At 39.2% G+C, this 22,321-nt stretch overlaps 1 protein-coding gene and 2 pseudogenes across 2 annotated transcripts; all 3 read right to left on the bottom strand.

The window, feature by feature from the left end:
• Positions 1 to 6,269: 6,269 nt before the first annotated feature.
• Positions 6,270 to 10,187, bottom strand: LOC147278435 (glutamate receptor 2.1-like; annotated as a pseudogene).
• A 2,561-nt stretch (positions 10,188 to 12,748) lies between these two features.
• Positions 12,749 to 14,438, bottom strand: LOC147278434 (glutamate receptor 2.8-like). Its single transcript, XM_086250167.1, has 4 exons — positions 14,435 to 14,438; positions 14,231 to 14,305; positions 13,539 to 13,951; positions 12,749 to 13,321 (listed from the first exon to the last, which is right to left on the bottom strand). Exons 1-4 carry the CDS (start codon positions 14,436 to 14,438, stop codon positions 12,749 to 12,751), a joined length of 1,065 nt encoding a protein of 354 aa, XP_086106293.1.
• Positions 14,439 to 19,680: 5,242 nt separating this feature from the next.
• On the bottom strand, positions 19,681 to 21,899 carry LOC147278433 (glutamate receptor 2.1 pseudogene; annotated as a pseudogene). Its single transcript, XR_015123288.1, has 3 exons — positions 21,561 to 21,899; positions 20,089 to 21,407; positions 19,681 to 19,986 (listed from the first exon to the last, which is right to left on the bottom strand). The product of XR_015123288.1 is annotated as a glutamate receptor 2.1 pseudogene (transcript).
• Positions 21,900 to 22,321: the final 422 nt, after the last annotated feature.

Genomic DNA, 22,321 nt, shown 5'->3' with positions numbered 1-22,321 from the left:
AAAACACAATATTATAAGAGCAAATTACAATTTAATACCTCAACTTTATATGTTGTTTCAATTTAGTACCCCAACTTTGAAACCTTGCAAAAAAGTACCTCAACTTTCATTTTGTATCAATTTAGTACCCCAACTTTGAAATCTTGCAAAAAAGTACCTCAACTTTCATTTTGTGTCAAAATAGTACCTCCGTTAGTTTTTCTGTCAAAATAGCAGGGGTATTTTCATCTTTTCCTTAAATTTAAAAAATAATAATTTTTTTTGAATAAAAAAAATTTTAAAAAAAATAAAATTTTTAAAAAAAATTTTTTAAAATAATAAAATTTTTTTTTAATAAACAAATTTTAAAAATTTTTAAAAAATAAAATTTTTTTTGGGTAAGGGGTGCAGGGCGGGGAGGGGAAGGGAGGGGCTGGGGCTGGGGCTGGGATGTGCGACGGGGGTTGGGGCTGAGAGGTGCGACGGGGCTGGGCGGAGGGGCAGGGGTGTGCGACGGGGGTTGGGGCTGGGGGAGGGGGTGCGACGGGAGTGGGGTGGGGGGAGGGGTGGGTCGGGCAGAGAGAGGGGGAGTGGGTGGGGGTGGGCTGGGGATGGGCTGGGGAGGAGGGGAGGGCAGGGGGCGGGTCGGGCAGGGAGGGGGGCGAGCTGGGGGGTGCGACGGGGCTGGGCGGAGGGGCAGGGGTGTGCGACGGGGGTTGGGGCTGGGGGAGGGGTGCGACGGGAGTGGGGTGGGGGGAGGGGTGGGTCGGGCAGAGAGAGGGGGAGTGGGTGGGGGTGGGCTGGGGAGGAGGGGAGGGCAGGGAGGGGGGGCGGGCTGGGGAGGGGAGGGGAAGGGAGGGTGGGGGCTGGCTGGGGAGGGGAAGGGAGAGGCTGGTTGGGGAGGGGAGGGGAGGGGTGGGGTGGGGGGGGGGGAAGGGAAACAAAATTAAAAATTTTTTTTAATTTTAATTATTTTAAAATAATTTTTTTTTAAATTTTATTTTTTAAAAAAATTTTTTATTCAAAAAAATTATTATTTTTTAAATTTAAGGAAAAGACGAAAATACCCCTGCTATTTTGACAGAAAAACTAACGGAGGTACTATTTTGACACAAAATGAAAGTTGAGGTACTTTTTTGCAAGGTTTCAAAGTTGGGGTACTAAATTGATACAAAATGAAAGTTGAGGTACTTTTTTGCAAGGTTTTTAAAGTTGGGGTACTAAATTGAAACAACATATAAAGTTGAGGTACTAAATTGTAATTTGCTCATATTATAATTATGTCAATTTGTTTTCTTAATTTAATCCCCAAGAGCTTGCTTCTAGAAAAGCATTGCGGTATGAAACATGTTAAGAGATTTCTTTTTATACTAAATGTAAATAATTTTCTTATATGATTGGTATAACATTCCTTCATATAATATACTCTGAAAGTATGTGATCGGAGAAGAGCTGACTCTAGCTATACTTAGCTAAGTTAGCTTCCAAGTTATTTCGGTGATTGTGAAACCCGGCCAAAATCTTGTAATTAAATTTAGAGCAAATTACAATTTAGTACCTTAATTTTACATGTTGTTTCAACTTAGTACCCTAATTTTGAAAATTAATAAAAAAGTACCTCAATTTTCATTTTGTTTCAAAATAGTACCTCCGTTACTTTTTCTGTCAAATAAACCGTTATCTGCAGACGTGGCAGGGGTATTTTCATCTTTTTTTCACATTTAAAAAATAATAATATTTTTAAATACTTTTAAATACTTTTAAAAATTTAAAAAAAAAATTTGGGGGTATGCACTGATTGAAGGGGGTGGGTACGGGGAGGGGGAGGGGCTGTATGAGGGCGGGGAGAGAGGCAGGAGTGGTTCTGGGTAAGAAAGAAGAAAGAGGGCGAGGGGGCAGGTGCTAGGTGGGGGGTGCGACGGGGCTGGGGCTGGGGCTGGGGCTAGGGGAGAAGGGTGGGTCGGGCAGGGAGAGGGGGAGGATGGGTGCGACGGGGTAGGGGGAAAAGGTGGGTCGGTCAGGGAAAGGGAAAGGGGGAGGGGAATGGGTGATGCTGGATGGGGGCGGGAAGGGGAGGGGATGGGTGATGGAGGGGCTGGGTGGGGGCAAGGCAGGGAGGGCTAGGTTAGGGAGGGGAGGGGAGGGGAATGGGTGGGGTGCGGTGGGATGGGGTTGGGGTTGGGGTTGGGGTTGGGGTGGGGAGGAAGGGGATGGGGCCGGGGCTGCGTGGGGAAGGATAAGGAAGGGAAAGGGGAAGGGGGAGAGGGAAAAAGTTTTAATATTTATTAAAATTTATTTTAATGTTTTAATTTTTAAAAGTGATATTCAAAAATTTATGTAAAAAGTTTTAATATTTATTAATATTTATTTTAATGTTTTTTAATATAATTTTTAAAAGTTTTATTTTAATATTTATTTAAAAATTTTAAAGAAATTGTTTTATTCAAAAATTTTTAAAAGTATATTATTTTTTAAATGTGGGGAAAAAGACAAAAATATCATCATCACATCAGCAAATAACGGTTTATTTGACAGAAAAACTAACAGAGGTACTATTTTGACACAAAATGAAAGTTGAGGTACTTTTTTACAAATTTTTAAAGTTAGGATACTAAGTTGAAACAACATGTAAATTTGAGATACTAAATTGTAATTTGCTCTTAAATTTAAGTCCTAAAACCTTGAAGCAACAGCTCTGGACTCATCAGGAGAGAAGCTAGCGCTCACATTGATCCACAGAATTTGAAGAGGAATTCAAGCATGATTGAAGTCAAGTCATGCCTAGAAATGACCAAGTTCTAAAAAGCAATTAAAGGACTTTTCAGTGGACCTGGATCCTCTGCCAGTCTTTTGGAACCAGACTGGTACATGACTTTTAATCCAAACCCATAATTTTCTTTCACGGCTGAAATCTTGCCACTTAACAAAAAACAATTTTTTCCCTTAAAGAATAATAAAAAAATTAAAAAAAGAAAAAGGAAAACCTATTGTCCACCCAAGTGACCCCACCCACACCTCCTCCTTTACTCCGATCACCCTCGCCATCGACTCGCCTTTCTTTTTCTCTCTCTACACACACTCTCACTCTCCTCCATAGTCCTAGCTGGTGGATGATTTTCTAGCCCAAGCTTGCTGGTTGGTGGAACACAAACAAATATGTATAGCAAAGGGATATTATTGATCTAGGTCTTGGCAATTTGTTAGAAAAGGGAAATTACTTCATATTTTGAAAAGAAAAGTATGGAGAAAATGCTCTGGTGGGACACTAATCAAAGGTTAGCAGAGACTGTAAAAATCTTAGGAAACAAGTTGGCTGAGGATTTGGGTTTGTGTTGCACACAAACAAATATTGCATTGCTGGTTGGCGTACCAGTCCTCTTGGTTCTCTTTTAAACCACGTGGGTGTGTACCTTTCTGCCTCAGAAGGGGAGAAGGTAGAGATTGGGAAATTGTCGCCGGAGAAGAAAGGGAACAGTGGGTTGGGCTGGGATGATATTTTTTGGTTTTTTTATTTATTTTTATTTTTAAATGTTAATTTATGGAAACTAGGTAATTTGCAAATGTGGCAAGATCTCAACCAGAGAATATTATTGGAAGGCTGAGATCAAAAGTCAGGCACATAGCCTGGTATAATTTGCCTGGCAGAGAATCCAATCCTTTTTTAGTGGCTGATCAACTCACTCTTCACTTGAATTCATTAGTCATGCTTATCATTTATAATAATAAAAAGGGTTTAGTAATTCACTTGACAACCAAGAGTTTAGTAGTTTACAATGTTTTGAACTTTTCAAAGCTTCTCTGTTATTTTTACGAGCAAATTTTACTTTGCATCCCTGAAGTTTGCTCAAATTATGAAGATGTTCCCTAAGGTTTTAATTTTGGCTATTTGAAACCCAAGATTTGAAATTAAAGACAATATGACCCCTCAATAAATCTGACTTAACATTTAGACGTTAAATATTGCTTATGTGGTACATGTGGGACCCATATGGTTAATTTTTGTTGGTTAATTGCTTCAAATAAATTTAAATGTTAACGTCTTAATAGAGGATTTAGTATCTCCGACCATCAAGTATACAACAAAGCAGCACTATCATCACAACCCAGAAAGCCAACAAGATCAACCACATGATCGTTTACCTTTTTTGTGCTCTTGCAAGATTAATGTTTCTGAAATTGCCCTTATGATGGTTGCAGACATTAATTGTGGGTCTCACATGTGTCACATAAGCATTTAACATAACAATCAGACTTACTGAGGGACTATATTGTCTTTGATTTTAAACTTTGGGTTTTAAATTGCCAAAATTAAAACTTGAGGGATCAACTTGACAATCTGAGCAAATCACAAAGGTGCAAATTGAAATTTGCTCTATTTTTAATGACTAATTATGAAATTTGGAAATGACAGGTGTGATTCAGCGATATTTTCTTTGAAAAAAGATTAGTAGCTAGAAATTCTTTTTCAGAAACAAGATATGAGTATAACTAATTAACGACCAACTAAACCATAGATGTTGAAGACCGGAACTTATTCTCCTCATTCATATATAATCTATTTCTAAGGTCAAAACTTTGAAACCGAAACTTGAACTAAAATATGTCAGATCTTGCTATACATGGTGGAGGCAAATGATGATGATCTTGCTATACATGCTATACATGGTGGAGGTAAAGATCTTTTGTCCCCAAATCCTCTGTCTCTCCCTGTCCCCTTTCACAAATTTTGAGGGCTTTTTCTTAATTCTTGTTTTACTTAAAATTTTTTTTTTTTTCAAAATATGTGAAAAGGGACATGGGGGTTTGGGGACATGAGATCTCTACTCGTCAAGCTGCAATGAAATAAAATATTTCATTGAGAGATTACCATACAACTGTACTTAAACTAGGTAGTTTTTTATTAGGTTTCTATAGTTGTTGTTCAAAGGTTTTGACAGTTTTTTTGTTAGAGAGTGTTAGCGTCACTTTATATGTTTCTTTTCTTTTTTTCAAAATTTGGATATTAATTTGAAATAATATGTAAAGTTGAGATACTAAAATATAATTTACTCTTATATATATATAATTTATACGGAGAGAATGAATCACACGTGAAGATTCAAGCTAGGACAAGATTCAAAAGAATAATAAGTCAACAATCGCTAGGACCCAATTCATATGTACCATTAGAAATAGAGTAATGACGTACACGGTACACCAACTATTATTTGTCATTTTAATTTCATGTCTAAGTCTAAGTGTCTAACTATGAACTTCATTTAATTATTCATATATATTATTATGTATTAACTCAACGTTAGAATAATAATAAGGACAAAGAAAGGTGAAAAATGAATTAACAAGTATAAAGGAAATTAATTAACTAGTGACTTTGTGACCCTCAGTCTGTGGACAACTGGACAACAACAGGAGTACTCGGTCTTCGAATTTAACATACATATATGATTAGATATTGTCCCTCCAACCTACTAATTTTGTCTTTTTTTGGGATTAATGGTACTTGTATATGGAATTAAAAAACAATGAACTTGTACAAGTAATCCATCTCGTGTAGCTTGCGCTGCTTTGATCAAATCAAACAAATTATGTTCATAATTTAGAGCTCGGCTAGCTAGTAGCTACAGTGCCTCGTTGTTGAATCGAAGATGCAATGCAAATGAATGAATGATGAATATTCAAAGCAAATGCTTGAATACGTATTCAAGCATTTTTCTGACTGAAATAGAGAGATACATTAGTCAAGGTCTGCCTTATGAACTTTCCGTAGTACTATTTCAAACTCATGCTCAACCGCACATGATTCATACATATGGTAAGAAAACAATTCTTCGAATACGCTTTCGAAGCTTCCGATTAGAATATTTTTTTAAAAGGGGTTAATATTATTTTGGCCTTTAAATTTTTACACTTATATTAATTTGGTACATAAATTTTTAATTTTAAAAATTAAAAGAATTTGACTTTTTCAATTTTGCTAATTAAAAGTATTTCGTCAATTTACATATTTTTTATTTAAATTTATGTTTGCATAGCACTATGTGCCAATTAAGTGGGGTCATTTTTTAGGGCAAAATAGTCTCTTCCATTTATCTTACATTTTTTTTCCCTCTTGCACCATGTTTCCCTCCAATTAGAAATCTTAGAACCAAACTAATACAAGTCTAATAGTCTGAAGACCAAAATAACGTTAATCCCCTTTTAAAATAGGGATAAATTAAAATAAATAAATTCAATGAACTTGTCAATTAATAGACAAAAGTACTATTTAATAATATAACATAAATGTTTTTCTAAGGGACAAATTTTGAACAATTGTGAAAAACAGTATAGAAATCTACTATATAGATAGAGATGCTGCCATCAGCTACCAAATACAGATATGCTACAGTTATAATACAAAATCTAAAACCATGGGTGACTATACTATTATCATGCATACACATTAATCTGTTAAATTTAATAATATTATTTATATACATTAATTGTTTTCTTGAGCTCCTTGAGGAGTTGTTGACTTGTTGGTATTTCTGGGTTCGGAAGATCAAGTTCAGTAGCTGCTGGAGATTCTGGACCCACAGTTGTTCCTTCTTCCACGAAGATAGATGGGCTTGGCTCTGTGTGGGTTGAATGGACTGTTGGGCTTGGAGGGTAGCTGCTGCAAGTAGTTGAGGCCTCGATAGGGCCCAAATTCTTCTTTCTAAAAGTATGGGAGCTGAGGTCTTTTTGGTCAAAGACTCTAAAAAAGTCCTTAATTCTTCTCCATACGGAGGCACCTCTTGTCATGAAGATGTGGCCATGCCTATAATAGAAGGAGGCTGCAAATGTGATGAGAGCTAATGATGAAGCCACCCCAGCAATGAGGAAGAGGCCCCAAAAGTTATCAAGGTTAAGACTCATGGAATCAGACAATATTGGTTTGGTATCCGAACAACTAGTTTGTTTTCTGAACCATTTGTTCTCAATATCATTCATCTCGTCTCCTTCAGTTAAGCGTAGAATTGCCCTTGAAACATCTGGTACAAGCGGCGAACCTATAGAGAACACCTACATATTCCCAAAACATTATTGAGCGTAATCATATTATATAGCAAATGATGTTACAATGATTGAGATAACAATTTAAAACTAGATCTCATCTATCATATAATGTGATTTACAAATAGTCGTCTAAAAAATGCGATTTCCTAAACATTACTTGTGTGTGTGAGAATGGAATGAGAGAGCTTACAAAGGCAAAGCCATCGGTTTTAAATATTGGGCCAATCATGGTGTAATTGGAGCAATATTTTGCAAGAAAAAGCTTCATGTTGGGGGTTTCGTCAATGGCAGCAGCAAAACCACCCTTTGCACTCCCCTTTCTCAAAAGTTCGTTGCATTCTTCTACAGATTTATAAGGCCTTATCTTGGAACCAAAACCTTGTTGTATCAGCAGGTCTTTGACAAAAGAACCCTCCAGGTATCCGATATGCTCCCCACTGTTATTGAGATCTTTTATATCAGAAAAAGTTGGCTGAAGTTGTTGGATTGTTAATAGTGAACTCAGACTGGCTGTGTAACTTTGAGTCAGTATCAGCACTACAAATACCCATACAATCACCACAAACCTGGCCAAGTTGCTGATCAATCTCTCCTCTGTAAATTTAATGAAAAAAGAAAAGCATTCAGTTATTGTTAAGTGACAAGCATAAACATAATAACCAACTAACTATTGGTCCGGTGATATTTCTGTTTCCAATAATGGAAAAGGTCGGTTTCGAATCCCTCTCCTCCAAATAAAAAAAATAAAAAAGCATAAACAGGATATGTCACTCTACAATCAATATTAGAGGATTCTTTAAAAAAAAATTGTGCTGATCTCGTTCCTCCCCAATAAATATTATGACATTGTCTTCGAGTAAACACAAGATCAACATCAAAAAAATCAGCAGAGGATCCTATTTCATATTAGAGTAATATAGAACTTACTGTGTGCAAAAACCATTGTTGAGAAGGAGTACCAGAAGCTTGTGCCAACTTGATGCGAGGGAGGCCCGCGAAAATCTTCATTAACTCGGTGTTCAAGAACCCAAACCACAAAACCAACGAAGACGAAAGAGCAAAAACTTGCAAGCCAGAGGTCCCATGTCAAAGGCTTCAAGAAGATCCATGCATTTCTGCTCTTGCCATCTCTCATTGGCACTACCATGACTATGCCTGATTCCGTGTATGGTAACGTGAACTCCACACAACAGGACCTGCTTGCTCTAATTGTTATATCTGCTGCCACAGCATCAAAATTCTGTATGCAATCGTTTCGATCAGCAAAAATTAGGCTATTGAATCATTTTCATTTTAAGAAAAACAAACGAAAATAAGGTTGACATTAATTTTACTTACCCCAAGAAAAACTTGATGAGCCAAATCATTGTAACTGCCAGCAGAAGTACCATGGGGCAATATTGGAAAGGGAATGAAGTCATAAGTAACTGCATATGGTAGTCCTTCCATTACAGCATTGAAGATGTCAATAGAGAACCCAGTAACAACTGTTTTGTTAGTGCTGGGATCATATACCACTTTAACAAACTCATTAAAACCATCCTTCACAGGAACTCCTACTCTCAACTTTTTGCCTTCTGTGGGGATCTCCCATCCCTTGGGAACAGAGGTAGAGTCTCCTGGCCATATAATAAGTCCCATATTGGATTTCGAAGTTGAATATGTACTAGTGTTTGTGTTTGTGGTGTTCAAATTTTGCACAATTCCACTCTGTGGTGTCCAAAATCCAATTCCTCTTGCTCCATCACCATACACATTTACTATTTCAAACATTGAAGATTGCAATTGCCCATTATTATCAAAACTGAAATCTCCGGCAAGGCCTCCAAATCTAGTACTCGATAAGGATTGTCGAAGCTGTGGACCATTTGGAGAGACCCCGAAAGTTTCAAGATCAGTTGAGGAGTACTTGATGGAAGCATTTGTGTTTTGGAAGCCAGAGTTTGTAGTCCCACCATTTTCAACTGCCATGGCTAATGCAAAAGCAGCATCATAAGCCCAAAGTGCAAACACATCTAGTTCAGCATCAATTATGCTTGGATTTTCCTGTTGGAATTGCCTCTTCCATCGAACTCTAAAATCGATGAGGTCTTTGGTTTTTGGCACATAAGTCTTCACACCCAATGCGCCATGCATTGAATTGATGACTGAAGTATTCATTGAACTCAAATGATTGGTTAACCCATCAGTCAAGATCCAAACATAGCCTTCATTCATCATTCCCAACGCTTGTGCCTTGGCAAGAAACCGAGGGCCAAGAGAGGGAGACATGTGCACAATGAAGACTCTAGTTTGCATTGTTTTTAACTTGTATAGCTCTGCAGCAAGTTGCACATCAGTGGCAGTTGGAGATATGGCACTTCGGTAAGGGATACGAGCTTGAACTTTTTGCAAGGCATCGGCCAAGGATGGTAGTATCCCCTCCCCAAACTCGTTGTCTACGTAGATGGGCACAGCTTCTCGCCATCCAAAGGCCTTGACAACAGCACTTATGGCTTGGACTTGACAAGAATCATTTTGTGCTGCTCGGAAAAAATATGAACTCCGAACTTCCGAAGGGAAGTGAGGGAAGGGCTTGTTGCTGAAAATGAGATTATGGGCACCTTGGCTTTGTCTCCAAGTTCAATTACAAAGTTGGCTTGCATTGATGATGTTGGTCCTAAGATTGCTTGCACTTCAACATTCTTTATCAGGTCCAAAGCTGTACATGTATTTGAGCAAAAGAGAATCAGAAATTAAAAAGGTACAATTAGAAGTTGCATTAATGCTTCTTTCTAGATGAATGAAAAGCTATAGATGTATATAGAGAGATAGAAGGACACAAATTTAAATGAAACCCAAATTAAGAAGAGAGAAAGAGATCGAGAGAGACCTGCAGCAGCTGCGTCGACAACATCTGATCTGGAGTCCCTAATGTTCAAAACCAGCCTAGTGTTAGTGGAAGTGTGAGAGGTATAAAAGTCAGAGAGGGCCATGTTGATGCAGCTCAACCAAAGTTTCCCAGTTGGTGAATGAAGATCATCAAGAACCACACCCACATTCACTGGGATACTACTACTTGTACTGTTCTCTTGTTCCATGGCCAAGGAAATACTAACAAAAGAAACGAGGAAGAAGAACCTCTTCCTCGTGTTTAATTGCATCTTTGATTTGCAAACTTTGATAATGTTATTCGTTGGGAACTTGTTTATATAGGGATGTGAATGGTTGGCTCACCAAAAATTAATCATGTATTTAATTCATTTGGTATGAAATACAGGATTAATTGAAGTTCTTCATATATGATGTACGTGTTGGAGTAGCTAGCTCAAGGATATTATAATTTGTGAAGATATTAAAAGAGGAGGCCACTGCAAGTAATAGTTTCGTTTACCTTGACCAAATCAAAGTAAACGTGATTTTAAAATACTCACTACATATAGCAAGGCAAAGTTGTTTTTGTGTATAACATACTTCAAGGAGCATATATAAGAGTGAAGTCTATAAGAGTGAAGTCTATAAGACCAATACACACAATATATTAAGGGATTAATACCATTTTGCTCCCCCGACTATTACACTTGTATCAGTTTGCTCCCCATACTTCTAATTTGGAAAATTAAGGACTCTGACTTTTTCAATTTTGTCAATTGAGGTTCTTTTGTCAATTTACACATTTTTTATCCAAATCTTTGAGGGCAAAATGGTCCCTTCCAATTAGATCTTATCATTTTTTCCTCATGCATCATTTTTCCTCTTTTATTTCTTGCTAAATTTTGCTTGATCATCTCGATATTTTAGATGAAAAATGTATAAATTGACGGAATAACCTTAATTGGCAAAATTGAAAAAGTCAAGGTCCTTAATTTTCCAAATTAGAAGTCTGGGGAGCAAACTGATACATGTGTAATAGTCTGGGGAGCAAAATGACAGTAATCCCATATATTAATCATATGTCCATTTAATTCTTTTTAATCCCTAAGAGCTTCTAGAAAAAATTAAGCATTGGGATTCGAAAACTATTAGCCAACTGGTCAGCAAGATTAACCCATTGGTGCCCAATTATAAATTCTTGAGTCTGTTTTTTTTTTTTTTGGCCAAGAAGATATTTCATAAAGAAACGGAACAGCCCAAAGGGCAAACAAAGCAATACAACAGAAAAAAAAAAATTACATTAGACAAAGGAAAAAACAAACCAAGATAACAAAAGCTTCAAACAAGAAAAACAACACTCAGAACCTTAACGATATTAAGCTCTAAACACCTCTAATCTGCAGGAAGCCCAGATTCTTGAGTCTGTTTTAGTTACTAAAGAAAATCAAACTATTGACCTATCATACACTTAACTCATTATTTTGTCTTTCAGAAACAAAAAATCATAACCCATGATTCACCACTTGGGGCAACCATTGCTCAATTTTCTAATGTTTAGATCTTTTTCAAAAAATTTACGACTGTGCACGGACCTCATATCAAGTAATTTAATTTCCTTAATAATATTCAGTCACAACTCACAAGAAATCAGCATACGCATGCCAAATTGATATTTAAGAAGATGAACCCAATGAAAAAAATTGAAATAGAAATATATTACCTAATTAATTAAGCTGATATTCCAACTGCTATAGTGCTATGTCAACTGTTATATTTGAAAGTATGTCAGGTAGTGACTGAACGCAAAGGATGCCCTGCACTCTTCAGAGAAGGAGCTGACTCCATGCAATTAATGTATTCATGATGAGCTTCCAAGTTATTTCCGTGATTGTGAAACCTCACTTTAATTGCACCCAAAATATTCTGAATCTGGATTTAAGTATTAAAAATATATGAGAAAATGATAAGGGAATTATAATATATACTATGGAGTCGGTCGAGGAGGGAGCATTCAAGTGCACTCCACAGTTTTGAAGAGGAATTCAAGCATGATTGAAGTCAAGTCAATGCAACAGTACCACACTTATAAATTAATTATTTCAAAAAATATATATTATTCAAAAAATCAGCCAGTAAAACCTGACTAATATCCAATCCAATTAGAGATGGGGACAACGGTTTTGGAAGCAGAGGGCCAGATCAACCAACTGTTCTAACCAAAATCTGATCTAAATCTAATCACCCTCAGCCTCCATTTTCAAAGTTCAATCATCCACATGTCATATTACAGAATTTGGCTTGATGAAAAATAGCATACATGCATGCATCCAGATTATATATTAATTATAATACATCAGAAATTTATTGTTTTTAGGTGAATTATATATACAAGCTAGGCACCAACAATCCAACATAGCTTATATACAAAGAGCCATTCTTCAGGAGTTGAGAAATCTAAAATCTTGGATGACTATCATTATTGTTGAGAGTAATCTGGAGCAATGTCCTATATCGGAAAATTAGAGCTTAGTATATGTGCTTATAAGTCTTGGGCCTCTCCATCCATTGCCAATTGGTTTTGGGTTGGATGCTCTAATTCTATCATGGTATCAGAGCTTTGTTATCCGTGTGTAAGGCCCAACGGCCACACGTGCTCCCACGTCACCCAATACAATTTGTTCACGTGTAAGGCTCAAAATCTCGCCACACGTGCGGGGGCGTGTTGAGAGTAATGTGGAGCAATGTCCCATATCGGAAAACTAGAGCTTAGTATATGTGCTTATAAGTCTTGGGCCTCTCCACCCATTGCCAATTGGTTTTGGGTTGGATGCTCCAATTCTATCAATTATCATACAAAACTTGTGAAAATTAATATGTATTAATTGTTTTCTTGAGCTCCTTGAGGAGTTAATGGTATTTCTGGGTTGGGATGATCAAATTCATTAGCTGCAGGGACTACACCTGCTGGAGATTCTGGACCAACAGTCGTTCCTTGTTCTCCTACAGAAAGTTGGCCTGGATCTGTGCGGTTTGAATGGACTGTTGGGCTTCCCCGGTAGCTGCTGCCGCTTGGTGAGGCCTCGAGAAGACCCCGTTCCTTCTTTCTAAAAGTATGGGAGCTGAGGTCTTTTTGGTCAAAGACTCTAAAAAAGACCTTAATTCTACCCCATACTGAGGCACCTCTTGTCATGAAGATGTGGCCATGCCTGTAAAAGAAGGAGGCTGCAAATATGATGAGAGCTAATAATGAAGTGACCCCGACAATGAGGAAAAGGCCAAAAAAGCTTTTAAGGTCAAGACGTGTGGAATCAGAGACAGTTGGTTTGGTGTCTGAGCAACTGCTTTGTTTCACAAACCATTTGTTCTCAATTTTCTTCATCTCGTCTCCTTCACTCAACCTCAAAATTGCCCTCGAAATATCCGGTACAAGAGGTGAACCTATTGGAAAGACCTATTTATACAAAAAGTTATTGTGTGTGAGGATAATAGACACAAATAAGACTTATGAGTGTGCACGCGCAATAATTAGCCACATTTTTAGAACACATTAGTAAAGCACTTTATATGTAGTAAGTAGATCTTATTTGCCACATAATGTGATTCACTAATACAGTCTAAAAATGTGATTCATTTATAATTAGTTGTGTGTGAAGAGAGATCGATCTTACAAAGCCGAGGCCATCAGTTTTAAATATTGGGCCAACCATGGTGTAGTTGGAGCAATACATTGCAAGAAAAAGCTTCATGTAGGGGGTTTCGTCAATAGCAGCAGCAATACCACCTTGTAGTTTTTCACTCCCGTTTCTCAAAAGTTCAGCGCAATGTTGTGCAGATCGATAAGGTATAATCTTGGAACGATTAAAACCTTGATGTAACAAAAGGTCGAACACAAAAGAACCCTCCAGGCACCCAACATTCTCCCCACTGTTATTAAGATCTCTTAAATTGGTAAAAGTTGGCTGAAGTTGTTGGACTGTCAATAGTGAACTCAGACTGGCTGTGTAACTTTGAGTCAGTATCAGCATCACAAATACCCATACTATCACTACAAACCTAGCCAAGTTGCTCATCAGTCTCTCCTCTGTAAATTAATTGATGTGAAAAACAAAGAAAAAACAACAATTAATTGTGGAGCTATAAGCATAAATATGATTATGTCACTCAGTCACTCTGATCAATAATAGAAGAGTTCATATCCTCTGCTGACTTTTTGGGTGCTGATCTTCTCCCTTAAACCTTTAAACGACGTTGTTTTTCAGATAAACACAAGATCCTATTTTACATTAGAGTGCATTTATGGTTTCATCACGTACATGCATGAATCTTTAGGATCAATTTTTAGGGGGTATATAGAACTTACTATGTGCAAAAACCATTGTTGAGAAGGAGTACCAGAAGCTTGTGCCGACTTGATGCAAGGGAGGCCCTCGAAAATCTGTCAAACAATGTGTTTAGGGTTTAATAATTTCAGCATATTTCATTAATCATATAAAAGAGGTATTTATACCTGTACAAGTGAGGGTCTAAATAGCAAATACATCTATTCCTATAATTACAAGAAAACCCATATAAATTAGGAATTTAACACTCCCCCTCAAGTTGGTGCATAAACATCACACATGCCCAACTTGATAAGTGAACAATCAAATATCCTACTCGACACAGCCTTGGTAAGAACATCTGCCAGCTGGTCTTCAGATTTCACAAAAGGGAAATCAACAATCTTAGCCTCTAATTTCTCCTTAATGAAATGACGATCAATTTCCACATGCTTCGTACGATCGTGTTGAACCGGATTATGAGCAATCTCAATCGCAGATTTATTATCACAAAATAACTTCATAGCGACCTTGGGTTTATACCCCAAATCTATCAACAACCTTCTCAGCCATAGGAGCTCACAAATACCATTTGCCATACCTCGATACTCCGCTTCTGCACTGGATCTAGACACCACCTGTTGTTTCTTACTTCGCCAAGTAACTAAATTACCACCAACAAAGGTGAAATACCCAGCTGTAGACCTTCTATCATCTGCTGATCCTGCCCAATCAGCATCTGTAAATCCAATAACATCCAAATGATCATGTTTACTAAATAACAACCCTTTACCTGGTGCGGATTTCAGATACCTCAAGATACGCTCAACTCCATCCATATGTAACTTTCGTGGGTCATGCATGAACTGACTCACCACATTAACAGCATAGGCAATGTCCGGTCGAGTGTGAGCTAGATAAATTAATCTCCCCACAAGTCTCTGATATCTTCCTCTGTCAGTCGGAGCAGAATTGTAGCTTTCAAACAACTTATGGTTCTGCTCAATAGGAGTTGCAGCAGGCTTACAAGCAAGCATACCTGTTTCTGTTAAGAGATCAAGAACATACTTCCTCTGGGACAAAAAAATACCATGTGAAGATCTCGCTACTTCAATCCCAAGGAAATACTTCAGGTTACCTAATTCTTTCATCTCAAACTCAGAAGCCAGGTACGTTTGTAGCGAGGCCATCTCCTCCTGATCATCTCCTGTCAAAACCATATCATCCACATATATAATGAGTACAGTACGCTTGTTACCTCTTCGTTTAATGAATAGTGTATGGTCTGAATTACTTTGTTTATAGCCTGCAGCCTTCATAGACTTGGAGAACCGTCCAAACCAGGCTCTTGGTGATTGCTTCAGGCCATACAATGCCTTTCTTAGTCTGCACACCATACCAGACTGTTCTAGTTCAGGAATTCCAGGAGGAGGATCCATATAGACCTCTTCTTCAAGATCGCCATGCAAGAATGCATTCTTGACATCAAACTGAAGAAGAGGCCACTCCAGATTAACCGCTAGAGACAGCAACACCCTCACAGTATTCAGCTTTGCTACTGGAGCAAATGTCTCCTGATAGTCAACTCCATAAGACTGAGTGTACCCCTTGGCAACCAAACGAGCTTTATACCTCTCTATGGAACCATCAGCTCTATGTTTAACCGCATAGACCCATCTGCATCCCACAGGTTTCTTCCCTTTAGGTAACTGAACCAACTCCCAAGTTCTATTTTTCATCAATGCCTCCATTTCTTCTGCCATTGCCTTAGTCCATCTTGAATCTGCTAAAGCATCCTGCAAATTTCTTGGGACAGATACAGAAGATAATTGATGCACAAATGACTTATATGACTCGGATAGCCTATGCGAAGACATATGACTATTTATAGAGTATTTGGCTTTGGCGTTAGGATCTGGTTCATAAGATGTAGGTGGAATACCTCGGGTTGACCTATGTGGAAGCTTATACCTAGAGGTGTCAGGCTCAGACTCAGATTGGATACTCAAATCATCAGAAAAAGAAGGGGAAATAGGATGTACCTCATGAGACATCTCTGGAGAAGATTGTATCAGTGGTGAAGTATGAGGACTGAGAGTTGTACTATCATCAAACAAACCTCCAACCACTGAGGAGTCAGAACGATCACTGCTGTCACACTGCACCACCGAGTCTGTAGGTAAGCAGGATTGATCTACCAGAGGAGGTATGTCACCCACCGTACCCACTGAGCGCTCGATACTACCTTGCTCGTCCTTTTCTTCCTGTAACCTGAAAACATTGAAAAACTCCATATCTATGGCATTCGACCCTTCACCAACGTTCTCCCCCTGAAGGGAAGATGCAGAAGACTCATAAAAAAAATGTTCCTCATGAAATGTAACATCCATAGATACATAGAACCGTCGAGACGGAGGATGATAGCACTTGTATCCTTTAGTAGCACGACCATAACCAACAAATACACATTTCAAAGCTCGGGGCTCCAATTTGGTACGTTGATGCCCATGTAAATGGACATACACAACGCAGCCAAACACTCGAGGTTCCAAATGCAAAATAGACGGAAGCTCACAGGAAGCAGCAAGGACATCCAATGGGCGCCGAAAATCGAGAACACTAGATGGAGTGCGGTTAATTAAGTACACGGCTGAGCTAAGGGCATCACCCCATAAGAAAGTCGGTACCCGACCGCCAATCAACAATGATCGAGCAACCTCTAATAAGTGTCTATTCTTCCGTTCAGCCACCCCATTCTGTTGGGGAGAATAAGAACAAGATGTTTGATGGATAATGCCATGTAAACCAAAGTAATCTGTCAATCCTTTGTTAACATATTCGCCGCCATTATCAGAGCGGAGAATACGAATCGAATGATTGAACTGAGTTCTCACCATCTTATGAAACAATTGGAATACTCCACATACATCACTTTTATTATGAAGAAAATAAACCCAGGTCATACGCGTGCAATCATCGATGAATGTGACAAACCATCGAACACCATTACAAGTAGAAAGAGGGGCAGGTCCCCAAACATCAGAGTGAACCAAACCAAAAGGAATTCCACATTTATTATCATTAGAAGAAAACACTATTCGGTGACTCTTAGCCAACACACAAGTTTCACATTGGAAATCCTGGAAATTACAACCACGAAACAATGAGGGAAATAACCGCCTTAGATAACTAAATGAAGGATGACCCAACCGCTGATGCCAGAGCCAGATCTTCTTCTTATTTGCAACTAACTGAGTACCACTAACATGATGAGCCTGACTGACACCATCCAGACCCAAAGTATCACCATCCAGATAGTACAAGTCCCCATCTCTTCTACCACTGCCAATCCTCTCCTTGGTATGAATATCCTGAAAAATACAGTGAGTAGGAAAGAAAACAACAACGCAACCACGAGAAGCAGTGAGTTGACTAACAGACAATAAATTGCAGTTTAAGGACGGAACAAACAAGGTATTAAACAAGGTAAGAGACGAAACAGACACAGTGCCAATGCCAAGGACTGGAGAAGACACACCATTGGCATTAGTGATGAATGGTTTGGGACTACTAGATGACAAGGATTGGAATGCATATCTATCACAAGTCATATGATCGGTGGCACCTGTGTCAATTATCCATGTATTTGTACAAGAATTAGCAGGAGTACGCAAAGCACAATAAGATATACCTGACTTAGCAGCAAAAACAGAAGTATTGACCAAATTTCCCTTAGGAGCCGGTTGGGTAGCCTTAAAAGGAGAGTCCCCTGGAGATGCCTTCATGCCTTTCGGATGCCATTCCGGATACCCATGAAGTTGAAAACACTTCTCCACCACATGATTGGTACCATTACAATGAGTACATTTCCGAGTCTCATTCTTTCTAGAACCGAACCGGTTACCACTCGAGGGTCTGGCCACCATGGCCATACTAGTATTAGTAGGACCACCAAGCATGACATCCTGGCGATTAGCTTCAGCACACACTATAGCATAAGCAGTACGAAGATCAGGCAGAGGAGAGGTAGCAAGAATCCTTCCTCTAACACTATCCAAATGCGAATCAAGCCCAGCCAGAAAAACATATAGCCGATTAGCACTAACAATATCATTATACAACCCAATATCTCGCGAACATTCCATAGGACAAGGTTGAATTGCATCCACCTCCTGCCAAAGTTTCTGCAATATACCATAATATTCAATAATAGTTCGACCATTTTGACGAGTGGAAATAACCTGACAATGGAGTGAATAAGCCTTGGAACCATCCTGACTCACAGAATACTGCCTCTTGAGAGCGTCCCATATCTCCTTGGCTGTCGCCATACGAATAAACAATGAACGCACATCTTTGGTCATTGCATCCAAGAGCCAAGACTTAACCATGCAATTTTCATCTTCCCAGGCCTCAAATTCAGGTGAATCACGATCCGTAGGCATAGGATGTGAACCTGAAACTAAACCCCAGCGCTTCCGGCCTCGGATCTTATTCTGTGCATTTAAAGCCCACTCACCATAATTTGTGCCATCAAGCTTTTCTGGTGTGATTACTGAGTCATTAAAAGTAACCGGAGGAAGTGTAGGGGGTGTACTCAATTCAGACTTCTTGCCATCAGTCTTGGAAGAGTCGGCCATGATACCCAAAAAAACAAAAAAACTTAGACCAAGAAACGGATTTGTAGCAGCGGAACAAGTCAGAGAGCAGGTGTCACGCAGCAGCACAAAGCACACAAAGCAGGTGTCAATTCATCCCAGCAGCCACACCATGTAGCCACACCATGTCACGCAGGATGCTGAAGGACCAGTTAGTGCTGCAAGTAGGAAGATTGACACGCAGCAACAAGGATCGGCGTCAGGAAAAAACGGCGGCGCAGCAAAAGAGACCGGCGGCGCAGCAAGGGAAGAGGAACGGCGTTCCTGGATGGCAGCGGCGGCGTCGTCGTCGTCTGGGCAGTGCGTCGTCGTCGCGGCGCAGCAAGGGAAGAGGAACGGCGTCTGGGCAGCGTCTGGGCAGCGGCGTTGCACACAGGAACGGCGTCTGGGCAGCGCCTGGGCAGCGGCGTTGCACACAGGAAGTCGGCGTCGTCTCTGCACACGTCGTCACCCTCTGGATGCAAGCAGAACGACGGCCGGCGACAGCAACGGCGGGCAGCAGCGGCGGCGTCGTCGTCGTCTGGGCAGCAGCCGGCAGCAGCGTCGTCAACCTGGGCTGATCAACCTCTGCGTCGTCTCAGCAGTGGCGGGCAGAAAAACACGTAAGACCAAAAAATAATCCCAGCACCCAGCAACAATTCAACTAACTGGGCACGCAAGGAGCAATAAAACAGATCAAGATCAACCCTAACACACCACCAAAAACCTAAATCTGATGAATAGGAGTTTGGGTGGCTCTGATACCATGTCAAACAATGTGTTTAGGGTTTAAGAATTTCAGCATATTTCATTAATCATATAAAAGAGGTATTTATACCTGTACAAGTGAGGGTCTAAATAGCAAATACATCTATTCCTATAATTACAAGAAAACCCATATAAATTAGGAATTTAACAAAATCTTCATTAATACGGTGTTCAAGAACCCAAACCACAAAAGCAGTGAAGACAAAAAAGCATAAACTTGTGAACCACAGGTCCAATGTCAAAGGCTTCAAGAAGATCCATGTCTTTCCGTTCTTGCCGTCTTTCAATGGCACTACCATGACCACGCCTGAGTCTGTGTATGGCAATGTGAAGTCCACATACATGGACCTGTTTGATCTGATTGTTATGTCTGCTGCCAGAGCATCGAAATTCTGTATGCCATCGTTTCAGCGCGCAAAATCACAAATTGAATCGTCTTCACATCAAGAAATACAAATTAAATGAGGGTTCACATTAATTTTAATATTACTTACCCCGAGAAAAACTTGTTGGGCCAATTCATTGTAAGTGCCGGCAAAGGGAATGAAATCATAAGTAACTGCATATGGTAAGTCTTCCATTGCAGCATTGAAGATGTCAATACAGAACCCAGTAACATCTGTTGTGTTAGTACTGTTATCTGGTACCACCTGAACAAACTCTTTAAAGGCATCAATAGGAACTCCTACTTTCAACCTTTTTCCGTTTGTGGGGATCTCCCATCCCTTTGGAACAGAGTATGAGTCTCCTGGCCATATAATAGGTCCCATTTTGGATGTAGAAGTTGAATCTTTACTGTTTTTGTTTATGGATTTCAAATTTTTCACAAGTCGACTCTGTGGTGTCCAAAACCCAATTTGTCTTGCTCCTTCATCATTCACATTTACTATTTGAAACATGGAAGATTGTAATTGCCCATTGTCAAAACTGAAATCTCCTGCAAGGCCTGTAAATTTAATATCTGATAAGGATTGGCGAAGTTCTTGACCATTTTGAGAGACCCCAAAAGTTTCAAGGTCTGTTGATGAGTTGATGGAAGCATTTGTGTTTTGGAAGCCAAAGATTTTGCTCCCAACATGCTCAACTGCCATGGCTACTGCAAAAGCAGCATCATAAGCCCAAAGTGCCATAACATCTAATTCAGCATCAATGATGCTTGGATTTTCCTGTTGGAATTGCCTTTTCCATCGAACTCTAAAATCGATTAGCTCTTTCGTTTCTGGCACATAAGTCCTCACACCCAATGCACCATGCATTGAATTGATGACTGAGGCATTCATTGAACTCAAATGATTGGTTAAACCATCAGTCAAGATCCAAACATAGCCTTCATTCATCATTTCCAGCTCTTGTACCTTGGCAAAAAACCGAGGGCCAAGAGAGGGAGACATGTGCACAATGAAGACTCTGGTTTGCATTGTCATTAACTTGTAAAGCTCTGAAGAAAGTTCCTCACCAGTGGCTGTTGGAGATATGGCACTTTGGTAAGGGATACGAACCTGAACTTTTTGCAAGGCATCGGCCAAGGATGGTAGTATCCCCTGCCCGAACTCGTTGTCTACATAGATGGGCACAGCTTGTCTCCATCCAAAGGCTTGGATAATATCACTTATGGCTTGGACTTGACGAGAATCATTTTGTGCAGCTCGGAAAAAATATGGACTCTTCAAGGAAGTGAGGGAAGAGCTTGTTGCTGAAAATGAGATTATGGGAACATGGGCTTTGTCTCCAAGATCAATTATAAAGTTGGCTTGCATTGTTGATTTTGGTCCTATGATTGCTTGCACTTGAACATTCTTTATTAGGTCCAAAGCTGTGTTTGATCAATAAATGAAGAGCAATTCAAAAGGCACAAGAAGTAACATTAAAAACAGATTTATTAAATGATTGAAAAGCTACATATAGAATGACTCAAAATTATTGCACATTCAAATGAAACCCATATTAAGAAGAGAGAAGGAGAGACCTGCAGCAGCTGCAAGGACAACATCTGATCTAGAGTCCCTAATGCTCAAGACCAGCCTGGTCTTAGTGAAAGTGTTAGAGGTATAAAAGTCAGAGAGGGCCATGTTGATGCAGCTCAACCAAAGTTTTCCAGTTGGTGAATCAAGGTCATCAAGAACCACGCCCACATTCACTGGGATGCTACTACTTGTGTTCTGTCCAATGGCCAAAGAAATGCTTAAAGAAACAATGCACAAGAAATAACAGCAAAGGAGGTTGCTTGGTTTCCTGTTCTTCATGTTTAATGTATGTTTTGCAAGATTGGATTGATGATGTTATGTTATTCATTGGGAAGTAAGTTTATATAGGAAACACCAGCTGGCCGGCTCAGAATTTCTGATTCTAACAGACCCAAAAATTTTGTATAAAATACATGATTAAATATTGTTTGAAACAATTTCTTCGTATTGTGATTGAAGCCTTCATAATGTATTTTAGTTAGAACCTATGCAAGCTGTAGTTCCGTTTACCTTGACCAAATCAAAGTACACATGATTTGTGATATTAAAATAGTTAATATGTATAGTGCATACCAAGGGAAGGTTTTTGTGTACAGCAGATTTGAAGGAGCATAAGACCCAAAACACAATATTATAATTATGTCAATTTGTTTTCTTAATTTAATCCCCAAGAGCTTGCTTCTAGAAAAGCATTGCGGTATGAAACATGTTAAGAGATTTCTTTTGATACTAAATGTAAATAATTTTCTTATATGATTGGTAT

The sequence above is a fragment of the Dryas octopetala genome, chromosome 7 (genome assembly GCF_963921425.1).
Source record: "Dryas octopetala chromosome 7, drDryOcto1.1, whole genome shotgun sequence".
In the NCBI taxonomy this organism is placed as follows: Eukaryota; Viridiplantae; Streptophyta; class Magnoliopsida; order Rosales; family Rosaceae; genus Dryas; species Dryas octopetala.
The sequence above is the reverse complement of the archived record's forward strand: the minus strand, read 5'-3'. Positions and strand labels throughout refer to the sequence as shown.

Excerpts from the sequence above, each read along its gene's own strand:
- LOC147278434 (XM_086250167.1), bottom strand. Across the intron at positions 13,952-14,230 it reads AACAATGGTTTTTGCACATA|AGGAGAGACTGATGAGCAAC; the intron begins GTAAGTTCTATA and ends ATTAATTTACAG. Across the intron at positions 13,322-13,538 it reads AAACTGATGGCCTCGGCTTT|GTCTTTCCAATAGGTTCACC; the intron begins GTAAGATCGATC and ends TTGTATAAATAG.